The sequence below is a fragment of the Trachemys scripta genome, chromosome 5, assembly GCF_013100865.1.
Source record: "Trachemys scripta elegans isolate TJP31775 chromosome 5, CAS_Tse_1.0, whole genome shotgun sequence".
In the NCBI taxonomy this organism is placed as follows: Eukaryota; Metazoa; Chordata; order Testudines; family Emydidae; genus Trachemys; species Trachemys scripta.
The window spans coordinates 61,950,244-61,969,019 of NC_048302.1; the positions used below are offsets into that span (position 1 = coordinate 61,950,244).

The window sequence follows — 18,776 nt, forward strand, 5'->3', positions numbered from 1 at the left end:
GGATGTTGCGCGTTCGGATCCCAGGATTCCGGGCTCAGGGGGGCTCGTCCTGCAAGAGGGAGCTGTCAGCGCCTCTGGGCGACGGGTTCGTCTTCTTTAGTCATATGATTGGCTGTTTCCTCCCTTGCTGGGAGTGGGGACGCTGAGCTTAGCCGTAGACCCCGTTCACTCCTGCGTGCAATGCCGGGCGGCCACGCTGCAGCGGGGATGCTGCCCCCGCCGCTCTTACTATCCCCAGCCAGCTGAGCTGTTGTGCGTGCGCTACCCACTGGGGTTGCTGTGAGTACGGGCGGCGGTAACAGCAAGTAGCAGCATGGCTCCTACTCTACTCCAGAAGCTGTTCAACAAAAGGGGCAGCAGCTCGGCTTCTCCTCCCAGCAGGGCACCTAAGGAAGGACCTGCCTTTAGGTGAGAAATTGTTTCTTTCATGCCAGGGATATTACTAAAAGGACATTACTCAAGGGGTGGTGGGTAGCCTTATTGGAGCCAAGAAAGCAAGCCCTGGGCAGGGGCACCAGCGGGAACGAAGGGGTGTGTACATTTCCCCGGAGCCAGCCGGAGCGCGCGCGCACCCCCCAGCTCTTGTCATTTTTGATCACCCTGGTATCGATTTGTTCACGTTCACACAGTGCTTTGGAAACATAAAGCGCGTTAAGAACTTGATATAATTCTTATTGGTAATAGTTTGCTTCAGTACTTTTGATTTAGAGCCAGCTACCGGTAGAGAGTTAGTGCCTCTGTTAGGGAATATTCTGCAATTTTAGGTTGGTCTCTGATCTAACAGGTTTGGGAAAATGGCTGAGATTTCCACTAGTCCAGACACTTATACATGTTTGAGAGCTGTTTCATTACAAGCCTTCTGTACAAAAGTCATTTTGTTAAGCATTAATGTTGTGTTAACCTGGTCTGTGTGGATGTCTGGGGTCTGGTGCCAACTACCTTTCAGGGTCTTAAATTGGGTGAATGAGCTTTAACTGTGATGGATCCTGGGGTGTGGAATTGATCACTCACACTTTGGACATCTGCCTCAGACCATCTTTCCTCACTGTGAAAGAAGGTCTATAACCTTTATTCTCTGGATTTTTCAGTGTAATCAGCATCAGACATAGACTAATTTTCAGTCTTCTAGGGTGTTTCTGAGTCCTTCGGGTTTGTCCTTAAAATCTCCAGACTTTTGAGCAAGTTACAACTGCTGTAAGTAGCATAGCCACAGGTGCTGTAACTATGAATACGATATTACATAGAATAGAAAGTCTGGTGTGGGCAGCAAAACTGAGTTATTAAGTCTCACTATGGGCCAGATTAATTAAAAACTGAGAATATAACATGTTCCTGCATTAAACAAAATGGCTTGATGTCACTTCGTTACTACCCTTAAATAGTGCAGAAAAACACATGCAAAAGAGTAGGGGCAGAGAAGCAGGTGAAAATTATTGTACCTATATAGTTGCTTTCTCTCTGCTGTCTTCTGCTTCTTTTTCTTCTCTTTGATGTCTCAGCCATTTTGTCTGGATTTCAAATCTCCTCATATGCATAAACTTATAATTTTTAATTCCAGACTCCAAATAAAATAATACAGAAAACATTCTGCCTTCATCTTTCTTAGTGTTTGTATCTTATTACTTGGGTAACTTGAATTCAAATCTTTTCTTTTTTTAAATCTGAGTTGAAATGTGTCTTACCTTGAATTCAGGGTTTCATCTTTTGTTGCCTCTGATCATGTGGAACAGCGGGGAGCTGCATGCCTTCCATTGCTTTAGGTGCTAATGATTTCATGAACTTTTGCACATGAAACATATAGGGATTCCTTTAGGGGCCTGGATGTGTAATCCTGATTTGATGATGGCTTTACAAAAAAATAAATCCGCAGGGACCATATTCTAAACAACTTAAGTGAAAAGATTCTGGATCCCTTTTCTATACCTTATCAGGTCACAAGACCAGGGTAGTTGTGGCAAGCAAAATAAATGGTATTGCATATGTGTCCAACCAAACCTTCATGTGAGTACTCACCATGACTAGCTTGGTCTTGTGAGTAGATAGCATATAGAAATTGATAAAAAGAACAAAGAGTACTTGTGGCACCTTAGAGACTAACAAATTGATAAGATTCCTGACCTTCACTTCTTGAAATGCTAAGAATGCTGTGGGGAGTGAGACTTAGGCCTTGGCTACACTGGCACTGTACAGCGCTGCAACTTGCTGCGCTCAGGGGTGTGAAAACGCCCCCCGCCCCGAGCGCAGCACAGTAAAGCGCCAGTGTAATCAGCTCCTGCAGCGCTGCACGCTCGCTCGCAGCGCTGCAAGCTACTCCCCTCGGAGAGGTGGAGTACATACAGCGCTGTGAGAGAGCTCTCGCAGCGCTGGCACGGCAGCGCTGTTAATCCCCAAGTGTAGCCAAGGCCTAGGAGTAAAAACAAACAAAGACCCCATTCAACAAGTGACTTAGTGCAAGCAGAGGGGACCACCAACATAGAACCTTTTGAGTTCAGAGGTGCTCTGAATGGGTCAAATGTCATCCGCTTGAAACAAATTTCAGCATCAGAGCCAACATTGCGTAATGTCAGATTTGGATTATATATCCAGATTCTAAAGTGATTTGCTGTAAATGTTATGAATCAGTGGGGAATCTAACATTATTGCCACATTATTTCTAGAATGTTGCTAATGGATTGGGAAGACTTAAAATGGCCAGGCCCAGAATTCATTGTCCCTTTAAATCATAATGCAAACAAAAAGCCTTGTGGTACTGGGGGGCATGGAGAAAGTCTGAAAGAGCGAAAGCGTGTGTTATGTACTTGTAAATTTTAAGTTAAGAATAATTCTGGACGCCTTAATGTATATTGCTTTGGATCAGAGGTACAAAAATCGATTAAGGTGCAAACCCATTTGCAGGGATTTCATTTTAATTAAAATGTCCCCAGGTCTAGGTTTAAGGGCCTGATCCTGCAAGGAGCTCCAGGTGGGCAGACTCCTGCACAAAGTTCCACTGAAGTCAGTAGGGAGCCTGTCAGCATGGAGCTCCTTGCAGCATCGGGGCCTATAGTAAGGTTATTTATTTATTATACCAGATTTTTTTGAGGTGACTGAATTTCAGGTTAGAATATTGAAATACTGTGTGAAATTCAGAAAACGCTAACATTTTTAACAAATTATTCATATATTATGCCTTTTAGGATTTCATGCACTCGTTCTGCAGTTTTATCTCTTCTCCTGTCCCCCAATTTTTTGGGGGTTTTCACTTCTATCTTTTTTTTAAATTGTGTTCTGGGGTTATATGCCTATTTGTCTCCCACCACCACCACCACTTATGGAATATTTAAATCCTCAATACTCCCATTCTTAAATAAATGTATGATGGTAATGCATGATTCATAGTTCTGTTCCTGTACACAACCCACACTTCTTCATTTAATATGGGTCTTTGCTTTTTTTAACTGAACCCTCAAATCCCAGCCCTCCTGAAAACCCTTAATGTCATCTAATACTGAATTTCGAAGGATGAGCTGTGACAGCCAGTACTAAATATTCTGGGGGTACATCTGGGATTTGGTGGCTTCTAGCTCAACATGATTCAGCAGAAAGTTCACAGTAAAGATCTTTGTACTAATGGGGACATGTGGCTGAAACTGGTTGGGGAGAGAAGAGGATCTCTGCTATTTTTACCTCCCCTACAGTCTCTGACCCTTACATTCCTGTGTCTGCCTTTACTGTTTCTCTTGACACTCCTAAGCAGATGCTGTAAAATTGATACAATATTTGTAAATTTCACCTCTTTCCACAGGGTTTCCAGCCATGAAACTGACTAGAGTCTTGTTACCTTCACTCTACTGCTGGAGAAAGTGATGAACAAACAGAGCACCTGAAATTGTTTATGGCCGTGAATGCAGCATGTATGTTTACCTGCCTTGTAGGCAGGTGACATAAGAACAGCCATACTGGGTCAGACCAAAGATCCAGCTAGCCCAGTATCTTGTCTTCCAACAGTGGCCAATGCTAGGTGCCCCCAAGGGAATGAAAAGAACAAGTAATCACCAAGTGATCCATCCCCTGTCACCCATTCCCAGCTTCTGGCAAACAGAGGCTAGGGACACTATCCCTACCCATCCTGGCTAATAGCCATTGATGGACATATCCTCCATGAACGTATCTAGTTCTTTTTTGAATCCTGTTATAGTCTTGGCCTTCACAACATCCTCTGGCAAGAAGTTTCACAGGTTGACACTGTTGAGTGAAAAAATATTTCCTTTTGTTTGTTTTAAACCTGTTGCCTATTAATTTCATTTGTTGACCCCTAGTTCTTGTATTCTGAGAAGGAGTAAATGTGTGCATTCAGTGCAAGAAGCTCACGGCCCTCAGTGGCCAAGTGCAGGCTCTGGCGACCAGAGTGGCTGAATTGGAGGAGCTCAGGGAGATAGAGGAGTACATGCATAAGACTTTCCAGGACACAGCAGAGCATGCCTACCCCTAGTCTGAAAGCCTCTGCACTGTTAAGAAGGATGAAGGTCTCAGGGAAGGAGAACATCAAGCTGGAGCAGAGGGAAATGATCCCATAATTGGGACCCTCTTTCCAGATGATGTCATAGTATTATGTCATTCTCTTGCACTGAGGATACTTCTCTGGAGGGGGGACTCATGGTATTAGGAAGATGGAGGTAATATTATGGGGGATTCAATTTTTAGAAATATACATATTTGGGTTTGTGAATGATGAATTGCCTGCTGGGTGCAAAGGATGCAGGCCTCTCAAGACATCTTGACAGGCTTATGTGCAGTAATGGGGAGGAACCAGTGGTTGAGGTACATGTAGGTATGGATGACATAGGGAAAGATAGGAGAGAGGTCCTGGAGGCCAAATTTAGTGTGCTAGGTAAGATCTCCATGGTAGCATTCTCTGAAATGCTTCCAGTCTAACATACAGAGCCAGTAAGACATTCAGAACTGCAGGGTCTCAATGTGTGAATGAGACAGTGGTGCTCCGAGGGATTTAGGAATTGGGGAACCTTTTGGGAAAGGAGGAGCATGGGCTATACCAGGGGAGGCCAAACCGTGGTTGGTGAGCCACATGCAGCTCTTTTACAGTTAGTGTGGCTCATGGAGCCCCCCAGGTTCTCCCTCTCCCCCCCCCCCCCAATTTTCCACCTATCAGATGCGGGGGAGGAAGCTCAGGGCTTCTGCCCTGCGATGGGGTGGTGGGGCTAGGGGCTTTTTCCAGAGATGAATGCTGCCTGCTGGGGGGGGGGGGAGGGGGTAGGGGTGACACAATTTAAAGGTCGCCTCTCCCAACAGCTTTGGGCCTCCCTTCTTACACTCAGCGGCTCCTCCTTGCAGTTCCCAGATGTTTGCCACTGCCTCTCCATGCAGAACTAGCACCTGGAACTGCAGGGAGGGGCTGCTGCTTTAACTCCAAAGGGAGAGGCAGCAGCAAAAGCAGGGGCTCTACTTGCCGCTCCCAGCTGTTTGTCTCTGCCTTTCCCCACAGCTTGCAGCTCCAGCAACTGCCATGCAGGGAGGGGACTCAGCAACAGCATGTGACTGAGCGGGGCCAGCAAACCCTGGCATAAATTGCAGGGGCACATGATCCCACGTGCGCCAGGACCACACTCCCTGCAGGGCTGAAGCCCTGAGCCCTGGCAGGCACCTCCCATGGGGCTGAAACCCGAGTAGGCACACCCTGGCTCTTGAACTTCTGAAGATTGTCTTATGTGGCTCAGAGGGTCAATAAGTTTGGTCACCCCTGGCTATAACTAAACCAAAATGGAGCCAGATTGCTGGCATGTAAAATTAAAAAGATCATAGAGGAGTTTTTAAACTAGGGGCTGGGAGAGAGTCAACAGCTACGGAGGAGCACGTGGTTCAGACAGATACATTCCTTGGAGAGGATTTATTAAAGGGGATACTCCATATCTTAGTAAGGAGGATAGAAGTTGATAATGTTTAGGTAGGAACTGAAGAGAAACAGTCAAACAATAGAGTCCCCTTCAATTACATTACATGAAGGCAGACAACTAAATATTGACAAATTTTATAAGTGCTTGTATACAAATGCTAGAAGTCTAAATGCTAAGATTGGTGAGCTTGAGTGCCTGGTATTAAATTAAGATATTGATATAATAGGCATCACAGAAATTTGGTGGAACAATGATAATCAGTGGGACAGGGTAATACCAGGGTACAAAATATATAGGAATGACAGAGTAGGTCTTACTGATGGGGTTGAGGTGGGGAGGTGGCACTCTGCTTGAAAGAGAGCCTAGAGTTATATATAGTAAAAATCTTAAATGTATCATACAGTATCATAGAATCTCTATGGATAGAAATTCTGTGCTTGAATAATCAGAATATAGCAGGAGGAATATACTACTAACCAGGGTGGGGACAATGACTGTGAAATGCTCAGGGAGACTAGAGAGGCTATAAAGGCAGAAAACATATCAATAATGGGAGATTTCAGCTATCCCCATATTGAGTGGGAGCATGTCTCTTCAGGATGGGATGCAAAGATAAAATTTCTAAAATTAATGACTGCTTCCTGGAGCAGCTAGTCCTGGTACCCACAAGTGGAGAAGCAATTCTTGATTTCATCCTAATTGGCACACAAGATCTGGTTCAAAAGATGATAATAGCTGAATTGCTCAGTGATAGCAACCATAATTAAATTTAACATCCTTGGAGTGGGGAAAGTACCAAAGAACCCACCACATTAGCATTTACCTTCAAAAAAGGGGAGCTACACAAATAGGAGTCGTCTAGTTAAATGGAAATTAAAAAGAGCAGGCACAGGAGTGAAGTGCCTGCAAACTGCATGGAAACTTTTTAAAAATACCATAATAGAGGCTCAAATTATATTTATACCCAAAAAAAAAAAAAAAAAACCATTGAGGACCAAAAAAAAGTTACATGGCTAAACAACAGAGTAGAAATGGTGGTTAGGGACAAAGAGACATCTTTTAAAAATTGGAAGTCAGATCCTACTGAGGAAAATAGAAAGGGATATAAACTCTGGCAAGTCAGAAGCATAATTATCAGGCCAGGAAAGAATTTGAAGGCCAACTAGCTAAGGACAAAAACTAACAGCAAACATTTTAAGTACGTCAGAATCAGGAAGCCTGCCAAACAGTGGGGCCACTGGACGATTGAGTGCTCCGTTAGCACCTCGAGTAAGACAAGGCCATTGCAGGAAGTTAAAAGAATTCTTTGCATCAGTCTTCCTGGCAGAGGATATGTGTGAGATCCCACACATGAACAATCCTTTTTAGGTGATAAATCTGAAGACTTGTCCCAGATTGAGGTGCCAGAGTAGGTTTTGGAACAAATTGATAAATTAAACAGTAATTTGTCTCCAGGGCCAGATGGTATTCATCCAAGAGTCCTCAAGGAACTCAGTTATGAAATTGCAGAACTACTAACTTTGGTATATAACCTATCTGTTAAATCAGCCTCTGTACCAGATGGCTGGCAGATACCTAATATAATGCTGATTTTTAAAAAAAAAGTCTCCAGTGGCAATCATGGCAATTACAATCCAGTAAGTCTAACTTCAGTACCATGCAAGTTGGCTGAAATTATAGTAAAGAACAGAATTATCAGAAACATAGATGAACATAATATGTTGGGAAAAAGTTTTGGTGAGGCATGAGTTCCCTTCACAAATCTATTAACATTATTGGAGGGAGTCAACAAACATGTGGACAAGGGTGATCCAGTGGATATAGCGTACTTGAATTTTCAGAAAGCCTTTGATAAGGTCCCTCACCAAAGACTCTTAAGCAAAGTAAAGAGTCATGGGATAAGAGGGAAGGTCCTCTCATGGATCAGTAACTTGTTAAAAGACAGAAAACAAAGGGTAGAAATAAAGTATCAGTTTTCACAATAGAGAGAGGCAAATACTGGGGCCCCCCAGGGATCTGTACTGGGACTAGTGCTGTTCAACATATTCATAAATGATCTGAAAAAAGGGGTAAACAGTGAGGTGGCAAAGTTTGAAGATAATACAAAATTACTCAAAATAGTTAAGTCCAAAGCTGATAGCTCAGAATTACAAAAGGGTCTCGTACAATTGGGTGACTGGACAAGAAAATGGCAGATGAAATTCAGTGTTGATAAATGCAAAGTAATGAACATTGGAAAACATAATTACAACTATACATACAAAATGGTGTGGTCTAAATTAGTTGTTACCACTCAAGAGATCTTGGAGTCATCAAGGATAGTTCTCTGAAAATATCTATTCAATGTGCAGTAACAGCTTTTTTTTTTTTTTTTTTACTAACAGAATGTTAGTAACCATTGGAAAAGGGATAGAAAACAATACAGAAAATATCATAATGCCACTATATAAATCCACCTTGAATACTGAGTTCAGTTCTGGTCGCCCCATCTCAAAAAAGATGTATTAGAACTGGAAAAAGCGAGACAGGCAACAAAAAAGATTAGGGATATGGAAAAGCTTCCATATGAGGAGAGATTAAAACAAAACTGGGACTCTTAGAAAAGAGATGACTAAGGGGAGATGTGATAGAGATCTGTAAAATCTTGAATGGTGTAGAGAAGGTAAACATGGAAGCATTATTTACCCCTTCATATAACACAAGAACCAGGGGTCGCCCAATGAAATGAATAGGCAGCAGGTTTAAAACAAACAAAAGAAATACTTCTTCATACAACGTACAGTCAACCTGTTCAATTCATTGCCAGGGGATGTTGTGAAAGCCAGAAGTTCAAAAGAGAATTAGATACATTCATGGATGATAGGTCCATCAATGACTATTAGCCAAGATGGTCAGAGATGCAACCCCATGCTCTGGGTGTCCCTAAACCTCTGACTGCTAGAAGCTGGGACTGGACAACAGGGGATTGTTCCGTCAATAAAGTGCCCTGTTCTGTTCATTCCTTCTGAAGCATCTGGCACCGGCCACTGTCGGAAGACCGGGTACTGGGCTAAATTGGTCTGACCCAGTATGGCCATTCTTATGTTCTAAATTGTCTGTCTGCAGCTTGGGAAACAATACTGTACGACTCACATTTTGGGAAATTATCTTTGGACCTATAAAGGCAAGAAACTTTTGTGTTTTGGTTTATTTTTAATAAATGAAAGTTTAAATTCTGCAGAAAATGATGAGACATCCTCACCTCTTACCATGAGAAGTTGTTCTTGCTACTGATAGGTGACTTTCTCAAGCCTGTTCAGTTTCTGTCATTTAGCACTGATTACTGTTAAGGGGAAAACACCGTATAATAAAATTAAAAATATGACCAACTTCATAACTGGAAAAAAAATGTGTAGATACTACTTTCAGCTGAGAAGCATTTGATGGCTGTAGCTTGTTGGTAACATTCTAAGAAATCCTAATTGCTCTTGTGTGTGAGAGAAAACATTCATACTTTTGTATAGTTAAAATCCCAAATGTTCCTCAAAACCTTTAATACTGGCTGTTACTGCACTTCAAAGAAAAAGCTATGCAGCTGATACTAGAGATTCTGGGAAGCTCCTGGCTCCATGTGCTCAGTAGAAAGTCCATTAAGAAAGCCAGACACTAGGAATGCAGATCTTGGGGACTACAGTAAGGGAGCTTCCTACAATAATGTAATGTATTCAGTTAGAATCTTCTAATGCTAATGTATTTCAACTAATTACTAAAGTGAAACATTTGTGTGTGGGAGGGTAGTGGCTCTAGAGAAATGAATGACTCTGGCTTTGGATAAGTTGATCATGCTTTAATTGTCATGGCAATTGTAATTCTGTTCTGGCTCATATTAATGCTGTTCTGCATTTTTCAGCTCTATAGACTGAAACTGTCTTCAGGAAGCTGAGGGCTGAGGTTGTGTAAAAATTTTAACTAAGAGGGGGAAACGTGTGAAACTAACAGTTTACACGACATGTCAGAATGTGTAAAGCAAAATAAATCAGACTCTTTCTGGATTACATTTAGGTTGGTAAAGTCTCTGCTTCATGACTTCCATAAAATCTTTGTTGGGAGACTGAGTGAAAGGATGTTGTAAGAGAGGATATAATTTCATTTAACATGCATGTTGTAAAAGATGTGAAACTGGCAAACAGGCCACTACTTCAGCTTTAAATATTCACTGGTGCTTCTGGTGTCCATAATGGAACGGATGTTGTATTAGAACTGTGCAGGATCTCTAGCTGGTAACTGTTTATTAGCTTTGGTGTATGATATCATTGACTTCAGGGCCGGCTCCAGGCACCAGCCCACCAAGCATGTGCTTGGGGCGGCGCCTGGAGGGGGGCGGCGCGGTGGGGCGCTCCGGCCCAAGAGTGGGGCCGTGACTGGGCTCGCCGCCCTCCCCGCGGCGCTCCAGCCACCAGGGAGAGCGGAGAGCCTCGGCCGGGCTCTCCGCCCTCCTTCCGGTGCTCTGGCCGCCGGGGGCTCTCCGCCCTCCTCCCGGTGCTCCGGTCGCCGGGGAGAGTGGAGAGCCCCGGCTGGGCTCTCCGCCCTCCTCCCGGCGCTCTGGCTGCCGGGGAGAGCAGAGAGACGCGGCGGGCTCGCTGCCCTCCCCCCAGGCGCTCTGACCGCCAGGGAGAGCGGAGAGCCCTGGCTGGGCTCCCCGCCCTCCCCCCGGCGCTCCGGCCGGTCGGGGATTGCTCGGTGCCCTCCCCTGCCGCGCTGGGGGGGGGCGCAGCGGGTGGCTTTTTTGCCTAGGGCGGCAAAAAAGCCAGAGCCGGCCCTGATTCACTTGGCAGTTGAAACAAGTAATTCCTTTGGTCATAGTGCCGAAATGCTTGGGGAGATCCCATTCGCTAAGCACTACTTCACAGCACTTTATTGCAAGCCTGGCAATATTCCACTCTTTGTAAAAGGAAAGAAAGCAGTAGTGAGGTTTGTTGAGTGGCATTTGTATGTTTGTTCTATTTTGTTGCTGTTCACTTCAATAGATTTCTATAATCTAACTGAGTTTCACCTGGGCTCCTTGGATATCCTTAGATATCCAGATAGCAACAGTAGCCAGAAATGCCACTGGGTGTCTAAATAAGGACCTTTTTTAAAAAATACTTTGACAGAAATTGGGCTCCCAGTTTGGGGATGTCATCTGAAAAAGCAAGTCCTCTGGCTCTTCACTCTTGTAGGTACCATGTCCTTATATCTCTCTGTAAAGCTGTTTTGATTTCCTTCCCACCCTCTTCACTACTGAGCAAGAGCCTTCAGAGATTTCTGAGTTTTCCAGATTTACTACAAGAGTACTGACTGTCTTGCTCTTCTTTCCCTCCTTTTTCTTCTTCTTCTCCCCTCCCCCACCCCCATCTCTACTTCAATTGCAGCCTTGGAAGAAATCCTGGGATTCTGTTTTTTCCCCCCACATCAGAGCTGAGTGGACATGTATAGGTCTTATTCCTGGAATTCTTGACAATCTTTATTTTTTTAACTTCTGTGAAAAATATGCCATTTTTCTAACTTTTTTTTTTAATTGTCTTTGCAAATGACCAGATTAGAACTGATCCATGTATGCAATGTCAATAACTGTGTGCATCAATTAATCACACACAGCTCTTTTCAGAAGTGCAGGGAAAAGTTGCAAGATATACCTTAGTACAGACAGAGAAGAGAAGCACTGTATTGTGGGATGGAGTTAGGAGGACTAGATTTATTGCTTCAGCTGCAATAACTGTGCCTTCTCATCTGCACCGGGGGCTGGGGAACTATTATGGACTGTACTGGGGCATCTAGATGTGAGCTAAAAAGTGTTGTTGTACAAAGCAACAAACTTATTGGGTATTTATAAGACCACTTTAGTATGTAGACAGGACGCTTTTTATGTATGCAGTGTTGTAGCCCTGTTGGTTCCAGGATATTAAATGCAGTGTTTTATGGGCATTTCTACTACTATCAGTGGCAATTCCTGTTTTGCCCAGTGCAGAAGAGAGATTACAGTGAAATGAAATATATGCTGTGAGTGTTGTGAAACTAGCTGAGTCAATTAGGCACTCTCACTGCTATGTACTTTCACAAAGTTTGCTAACATATTCCATTTCTATATCTTTCTGCCCAACATGCTCAAGTAAGGTGCACAGAAATATTAATGAAATGTGCCTCACAACACCCCTGTAAACAACCTGTGAGTTCCGCTGTAGTTACTTCACAACATCCCTGTTTGGAATTAGGGTTACCATACGTCCGTTTTTTCCCGGACATGTCCAGCTTTTTGGTAATCAACCCCCCGTCCGGGGGGAATTGCCAAAAAGCCGAACATGTCTGGGAAAAATACCGCCGGCCGCCGGCCACTTCCCCTCCCGCAGCTGCTGTGCTCCCCACCTTGACTCTTCTGCTCTGTTTAAAGCCGAGCTGCCCGAGCACTACCGGCTTCGGGCAGCCTCCATGCTTCCAGACCCTGAGCCGCCAGCCGGGCACTTCCCTCCCGGGCTCCGGGGGCGCAGGGTCCAGAGGCATGGGGGCTCGGTCGCGCTCGGGCAGCTCGGCTCTTAAAGAGAGCCGAAGAGTCAGGGGAGGAGCACAGCAGCCGGAGCCAGGGAGGGGAAGTGCCCGGCCGGGGGCGCAGGGTCCGGAGGCACAGGGGCTGCCCGAAGCCTGAGCGCTACCAGCTTCACGGTTTGCCGGGCAGCTCCAGACCCTGCGCCCCCGGCTGGGCGCTTCCCCTCCCAGGCTCCAGCTGCACTGGGGAAGCGCCGGCCAGGGGCGCAGGGTCTGGGGGCTGCCCGGCAAACCGTGAAGCCGGTAGCGCTCGGGCAGCCCTTTTCACGTGGCTGGGAGGGAGGAGGGGGAATGCGGGGTGCTCAGGGGAGAGGGCAGAGTTAGGGCGGGGACTTTGGGGAAGGGGTGGAGTTGAGGTGAGGTAGGGGGTGGGAAAGTGGCGAGGCCAGTGCCCCGTGGAGTGTCCTCTTTTTTTATTTTTTAAATATGGTAACCCTAGTTGTAAGGCTAAATTCAATGTTAGTGAAATGCTTAGACTTCTGGTTTGAAATAATTCTAGAAATACAAAGTACCATTACATTTAATCTCTTCCTGACCCTCTTTCTCCTTATTGGATGATTCACAGCTATTTGTTTGCATTAAATCCACTGTCTGTGTTTTGCCAGGCTATCTTTGGTTTAGAAGAACTTGTTGTTCCAGATTTCAAATAGAGATCTGTCATCATCTTGGACTCTGAACACTGTGGTGATCTCTTCATTTTATAAACCTGGATATAGAGTATCACAAAAAGTTGCTTGCGTGTTATGGCTAACTGCCTGGTTACTACTTGCACTGAATTCTAGGGCAGTTGATGCATAGAGAGAAAGTATTGGGAATATTGTCGCAGAGAACATTATAGCATCACCGATCTCGGGGGAAATTGGGAGTCAGAAGGACTGGTTAACTCAGTGCAGCTAACACAGTTATGAATTCCTGAAAGAACTGTTTAATAGTAAATTAGATTGAACTATGTTTATAGCTTAGGTTGTGAAGGCAGCCAGGCCATTTTATACACATTAATACAACATTTTGGCTTTATCATGATTGTTAAAAAGGGTGTGGGGTTTTCAGTCATGTTAGTTCAATTGCATTATCTTGCATCTTAACAAGCATTAAGATGGCTTTTTAATCACATTAAGCTAACATATTTGAAGCTATGTTTTAGCTGCCCTGTTTTTTTTAGCCGGGGGGGGGGGGGGGGGCGGGGAGAGCTTACATCACAGCCAGTCAACACACCTTCAGATATTTCAACCTGTGTCTTAACAAGCATTAAGAGACCTCTTCAAACACGTCAAGCTAACACAATTGGGAGAAAACACCCTTTTACCCATCAAGACAGGACCTATAAGTAGGGTTACCAATTTTGGTTGGATGTATTCCTGGAGATTTCATCACATCTTTAATCAGAGACTCCAGGACAATCCTGGAGGGTTGGCAATCCAACCTATAAAACCTGTATATGACCACAAACCATATTTGCTACAACTGTGCTTTAAAGCAGTTTTGGATATGGTTCCAAGCCCCAGTGTAGGGGAGTAACTCAATCAATAAAAGTCTAGTGCTTAGGAGACTCCAGAATGCAGTTAAATCTATCCATTCCCTGACCAGATCAAACAGTTGTCTACCTCCAGACATTTTCCAAGAGCCAATTTTCTTCTATTCAAAACACCCCACATGTAATTTTATGGGTGTGCCACAGGAAATACTTTGAGGAGAAAATTATACAAGCATTTTATGCAGTAAAAATTTGTTCTTTTTCTACCTAAATCAAGCAATATTGCCATTAAAATGGCATAACTCAAAATACCTATCTAGGGCTGACCCTAATGGTAAAAAGTATTCAGTAGTTAATGGTGTAACAGGGAGGAAAATAGGAAGAAGAATTTCAAATTTGAAACAGGCATCTGGTTCTTAAATTCACTTAGTTGATCAATTGTTTCACTTACAGGTACAAATTATTGTTGACACTTTATCCATCTGATTTTTTTTTTTAAATAAAATAAACCACTGGATGAAATGTCGAGGGTAATCTGCACCTACGAGTTAAACTTAGTTCCCGTAGTGTAAAGGAACAGTACGATATTTGTATTAAAATGCCGTGTTGGCATGTCTGCTAGATATTTGAGTGCAACAGTGGCTTTTTATTTTTCATTAGTGAAATATTAAAATAACAATGATGTGAAACGGAGATTTGGCCAGCTGTCCTGACAAGTTTTTAGTCAGCAGGAAGTAAGAATTTGAGATTTTAACTCTAGCTCTACTGAAGTCCCTTACTACAGCCAAAAAAGAATTGCCAATGTTTGACACTTGTCCATTTAGCCATATACTTCTTGGCAACCTTTAGGGAAAAAATCTTAAATTAGTAGTATGTTTTCCACATGTGAAGAGTTGACCTCTACATTTCAAGGTACCTACCAGTTTTTTGATGTACTTAGCCTTGCATGTTTTTGTGCAGACACATTCAGTGAATTCCAAAATACTGACTAATTTTTTAGATTGCAAGCAACATTTTGGCATCTTAGTGTAAAATAACAATTTTTATTAAACAGTGTACAGGTATTCATAGAACTTCTTATTGTTTAAAACTCTCCATAGCTTGCGTATTGCAATACAAGATGAAATACCTGGCTATGTGTGTTGTACACTTGGACTTGATAAATATCATTTCTTTTAAAAGAAACATACAACTTCATAGGTAAGATACTAAGCCTTTATTTAAAGCTGAATTGAAATCTCTTTATTTTACAACTTGGTGTCTGAATTAGTCAGGGCCCCATGTACTTTGGGGCAAACTGGACCTAAATCCAGCAGCGAGCATTGTCGTGATTTCTTCTGCAATCCAAAAAGACGCTAGCAACTGAGTTTAGGGTGTTGCAGCAGAAGAGCCCTAATGCTGTGTCCTAGAACTGGTTATACGCCTCTAACTTCACAAACCTGAAAGTTTCAGTATTATTTATAGGACAATTCATCAACAGCCCTCTTTACAAAAAACAGTTAAGGAGAATGTTCTGTGCAGAACAGGCAAACTGTCATAAAACCAACAAGAGGAACAAATCGCGTCTCTGGCTAAAACTAGAGAAAATTGTTGGTTTGACACTATATCCGTCTGCAGTTATCACTTAACTCATCTGCTCCAGGATTTCCTGGCATTCATCTCCACGCTGGCTATGGATTATGCTGTCCGTGCTGAGGGAGTGGTGGTGGAGGGGGGAGGAGGGGAAGGGGTTGTTTTTTGTTTTTGTTGGGTTTTTGTTTGTGTCCCTCTCTCTGTGGTGTGTGTGTTTTTGTTTTATTTATAAATACATCCACCCTTCTACCATGTAGACAAACCAGTAAGTGTTCGTGAGTATTAAACACATTCTCATTTCTCATCTCTCCCTTCCCCTGATGTGCTAACAATGTCTGGAATAACCTCCCTTTGCAAGTTACTTGTTATAGTCTATTTTCCAACAGTCACAAAGTCAACATACCAATGGGACAAAGGGATTTAACAACCACTAGCTCCTCCAAAATTTCCTGACAATCTGGGGATGGAGGGGGAAAAAACCTCAAGGGTCTAGTCTCACTAATGGATTGTTGGTTAGTATCATGATATTATTTTTATTTGGAATTCCAGTAGTCACAGAAAGCTGATGGTACTGCAAACACCTGAAGCAGCATGAAGCAGCACATTGAATGTTTTTGTTTAGGTGAAAGTAATGTCTTCATTTGTTGCAGGCGAAACTCTGTTATTGGTAGGTGAATAAAGGAGGTTGGCTTTTGACTACTTTGTTTTTTAAAAGTCTACATTATTTGTTACTGAAATGGATCTTGAACAGCATTTTGAGGTCATCAAGAATTGAGGGTGTTCTGTACTTCTTAGCATCAGGCCTTATGTTCTCAACCACTTGTAATCTGTATGTACTTGTTACTTGATGTTGGGAGTTTTCTGATTTTAAGAAAAAATTCTTTTTGAGCTGTAATTTGGAAGCTACCTAGTAGAAAATAGGTTGTACAAATGAGGGCAAAGTAGTAGGAAAGGACAGGCAAGCCCATGTTCCAGGCTGTCAGCCCCAGGATGCTGTCTGCTGGCCTTAAGTTCTGAGATGCTCCTTATTTTATTCCTTATTAATTGATTAAAAATACAACAAGAATTGGTACAGTATAAAAATACTAGATTTTTTGTTTTTTGTTTTCCACTCTCTTGGCTAAATTGGCCTCTTTAAAAGTACAATGTGTAGTTTTAATTCTGCTATCAAATATACTGTTACAATAACTGGTAAGGTTCGTAGGTGTATGGGCAGTAAAACTGGCAGGGTAAGAGATTCTGCCCCATTTCAGTTTCTGGTGAAAGCAGTTGTTAGATGTGCCTTGGCAGCATCTTTATTTAATAGCTGTGTTCTTGGAAGTTGGCCTGATCACCTGATTCAGTCTGGAACAAGTGACATATGACTATGCATGGACCAAGACTGGGGGATGACTATATGAGGAGGTGGAGCTCTTCTGCTGATTGGGACACATTAAACAGAACAAATACTGCTTGCTTCAGTCAAGCTGCTGCTGTCCAGACAAATCTGAAATTGGTGTTAGAGCCCAAAGGCTGGACTTTGTTACTAAAGATGTACTTTGCACCCTTTAAAAAAAAAAAAAAAAAAGTAAATATGGAATTTTTTGAAACTCTTCAACAAATTGTTTTTATTCCAGAACTAAAATCTGAGAAATAGTTGACATGAATTTATAATAAACTAGAGCTAGTAACTGATCAAACTTTTAAAAAAATCTCTTTGATCTTTTTGATCTGAACACAGCCATGCTTGGGCTCAGTGTTCTCTCTGGCAAGAAATTCCGTTATTGGTGTTACTGCTGAAAACATTCTTTGCATCTGAGCCTTGTCCAGGACTTCCTCAGTGTCACTGTTCCAGTTTTGCATTTTATCTTTGTAGCTCTGTTGGGTATCTAGGTCCCAAACTATTGAGTTCTGTAGATTAGGTAAGACTCTGCATGCAGGTCTTGAAACTGAGACCTCAGAGTTGGTGAAGCCCTGGTGTGATGTATTCACACCGGCTCTTGTTATTTATGACAACTGTGTTTAACTTGATGGGGAATGAGTTCTGGTAATCTAATTTGGAGATGAAGAAAGCAGACATTAACAGTAGGTAGTTTCTTCTTTGAGAAGAGAAGGGTCTGTTTTCTAACAATCTAAAGATAGAGTATATTGAATTTTTGCCTGCTTAAATGCAATTTCAGCTCTCTTCTCCAGCCCCAATATTGGGTGTGTTTTGTATTAAGTGGTCCCTAGAGATATGTACAGTACTTCTAACCCTCATCTAGTACTGCTCAGATATTTCATTTAATAAAGTAAAAAATTGTGTTCTGAAATTCACATTGCCTGCCTCTAACATGGTTCTGGTATTTCTAGCCTGGTAGTAAGAACTTCCCCATTACACTGACTACTTGCTTACATGGAAAATCTAAAGCTAGAGAGAGGCAGTGTAAATCACATGCTTGTTCACTTGAGTGACTAATGTAGAAAGTATCTGGTCTAACTTGTGTGAAACTGGTGGTAATGCATCAGAGTTAAACAAGGTGGATTAGATAAGCTCAGCAGCTTGTTCACTGTCTCAGGGTTATTTTAGGTGAATAAGTATAAGAAAAAGAATGCAACTATATAGTGTGTCAGAATTTTGCATGTTCATGGTAAATATGGGGAGAAGTGTCTTTTTTTTTTTTTTTTTTTTTTTTTTTTGGAAAACATGATATTTATTGGCAATCATGTTTTTTTGGAAAGTACCACAAATAAATGGTTCAACAAATGGAACAGAAAGAAATCTATCTTTAGGTGAAGTGGAATCTGACATCTGTTTGTTTTTGTTTTTCATATTGTTCATATATGACAAATACTTGGTGCTACTCTCTACCTTTTAACAGGCTTCGTTTATTGTATTTACTGCTTCAGTTTTAGGAGAACCATCCAATGTGTAATAGTATATGGTTGAAAGGAGAGAAGTTGGTTTGGTTTTGCTGTCTGTGTCCCTGAATCACACTTGCTCTTTTGGCAAGAAGTTTTGTGAAAGTTTTTGCTTGTTTACAAATATCTCTAGTTTATCTCTTTAAAGGATGTGGGAAAGAAAATCCTACTAGAGACGTAAATGAAGAATCTACAATATTCTAAGGAAACAAATCTTGAAACAATGCTTGGACTTTAATGGATAGGTTTTTTTGGTACAGGAATATATATCTTATTGGACTTCATCATGATATTTGAGAGAGGGTGTGTGTGTTGAAATTGCGTTTGGGATTAATAATGCATAACCAATACTGCCATTTTAAAAGCAATCAAAGTGAAGAAGAGAGTTAGGTCTATCTAGG

At 42.4% G+C, this 18,776-nt stretch overlaps 1 protein-coding gene across 2 annotated transcripts in view; it reads left to right on the forward strand.

Annotated features, from left to right (window-relative positions):
• FNIP2 (folliculin interacting protein 2) overlaps positions 1–18,776 on the forward strand; it is a 72,580-nt gene continuing 53,804 nt past the window's right edge. For both annotated transcript variants that reach the window (XM_034772701.1, XM_034772702.1), the window contains exon 1: positions 1–408. In XM_034772701.1, the coding sequence (XP_034628592.1) occupies positions 314–408 (95 nt within the window). In that variant the 5' untranslated portion in view covers positions 1–313. The remainder of the gene's footprint in view (positions 409–18,776) is intronic.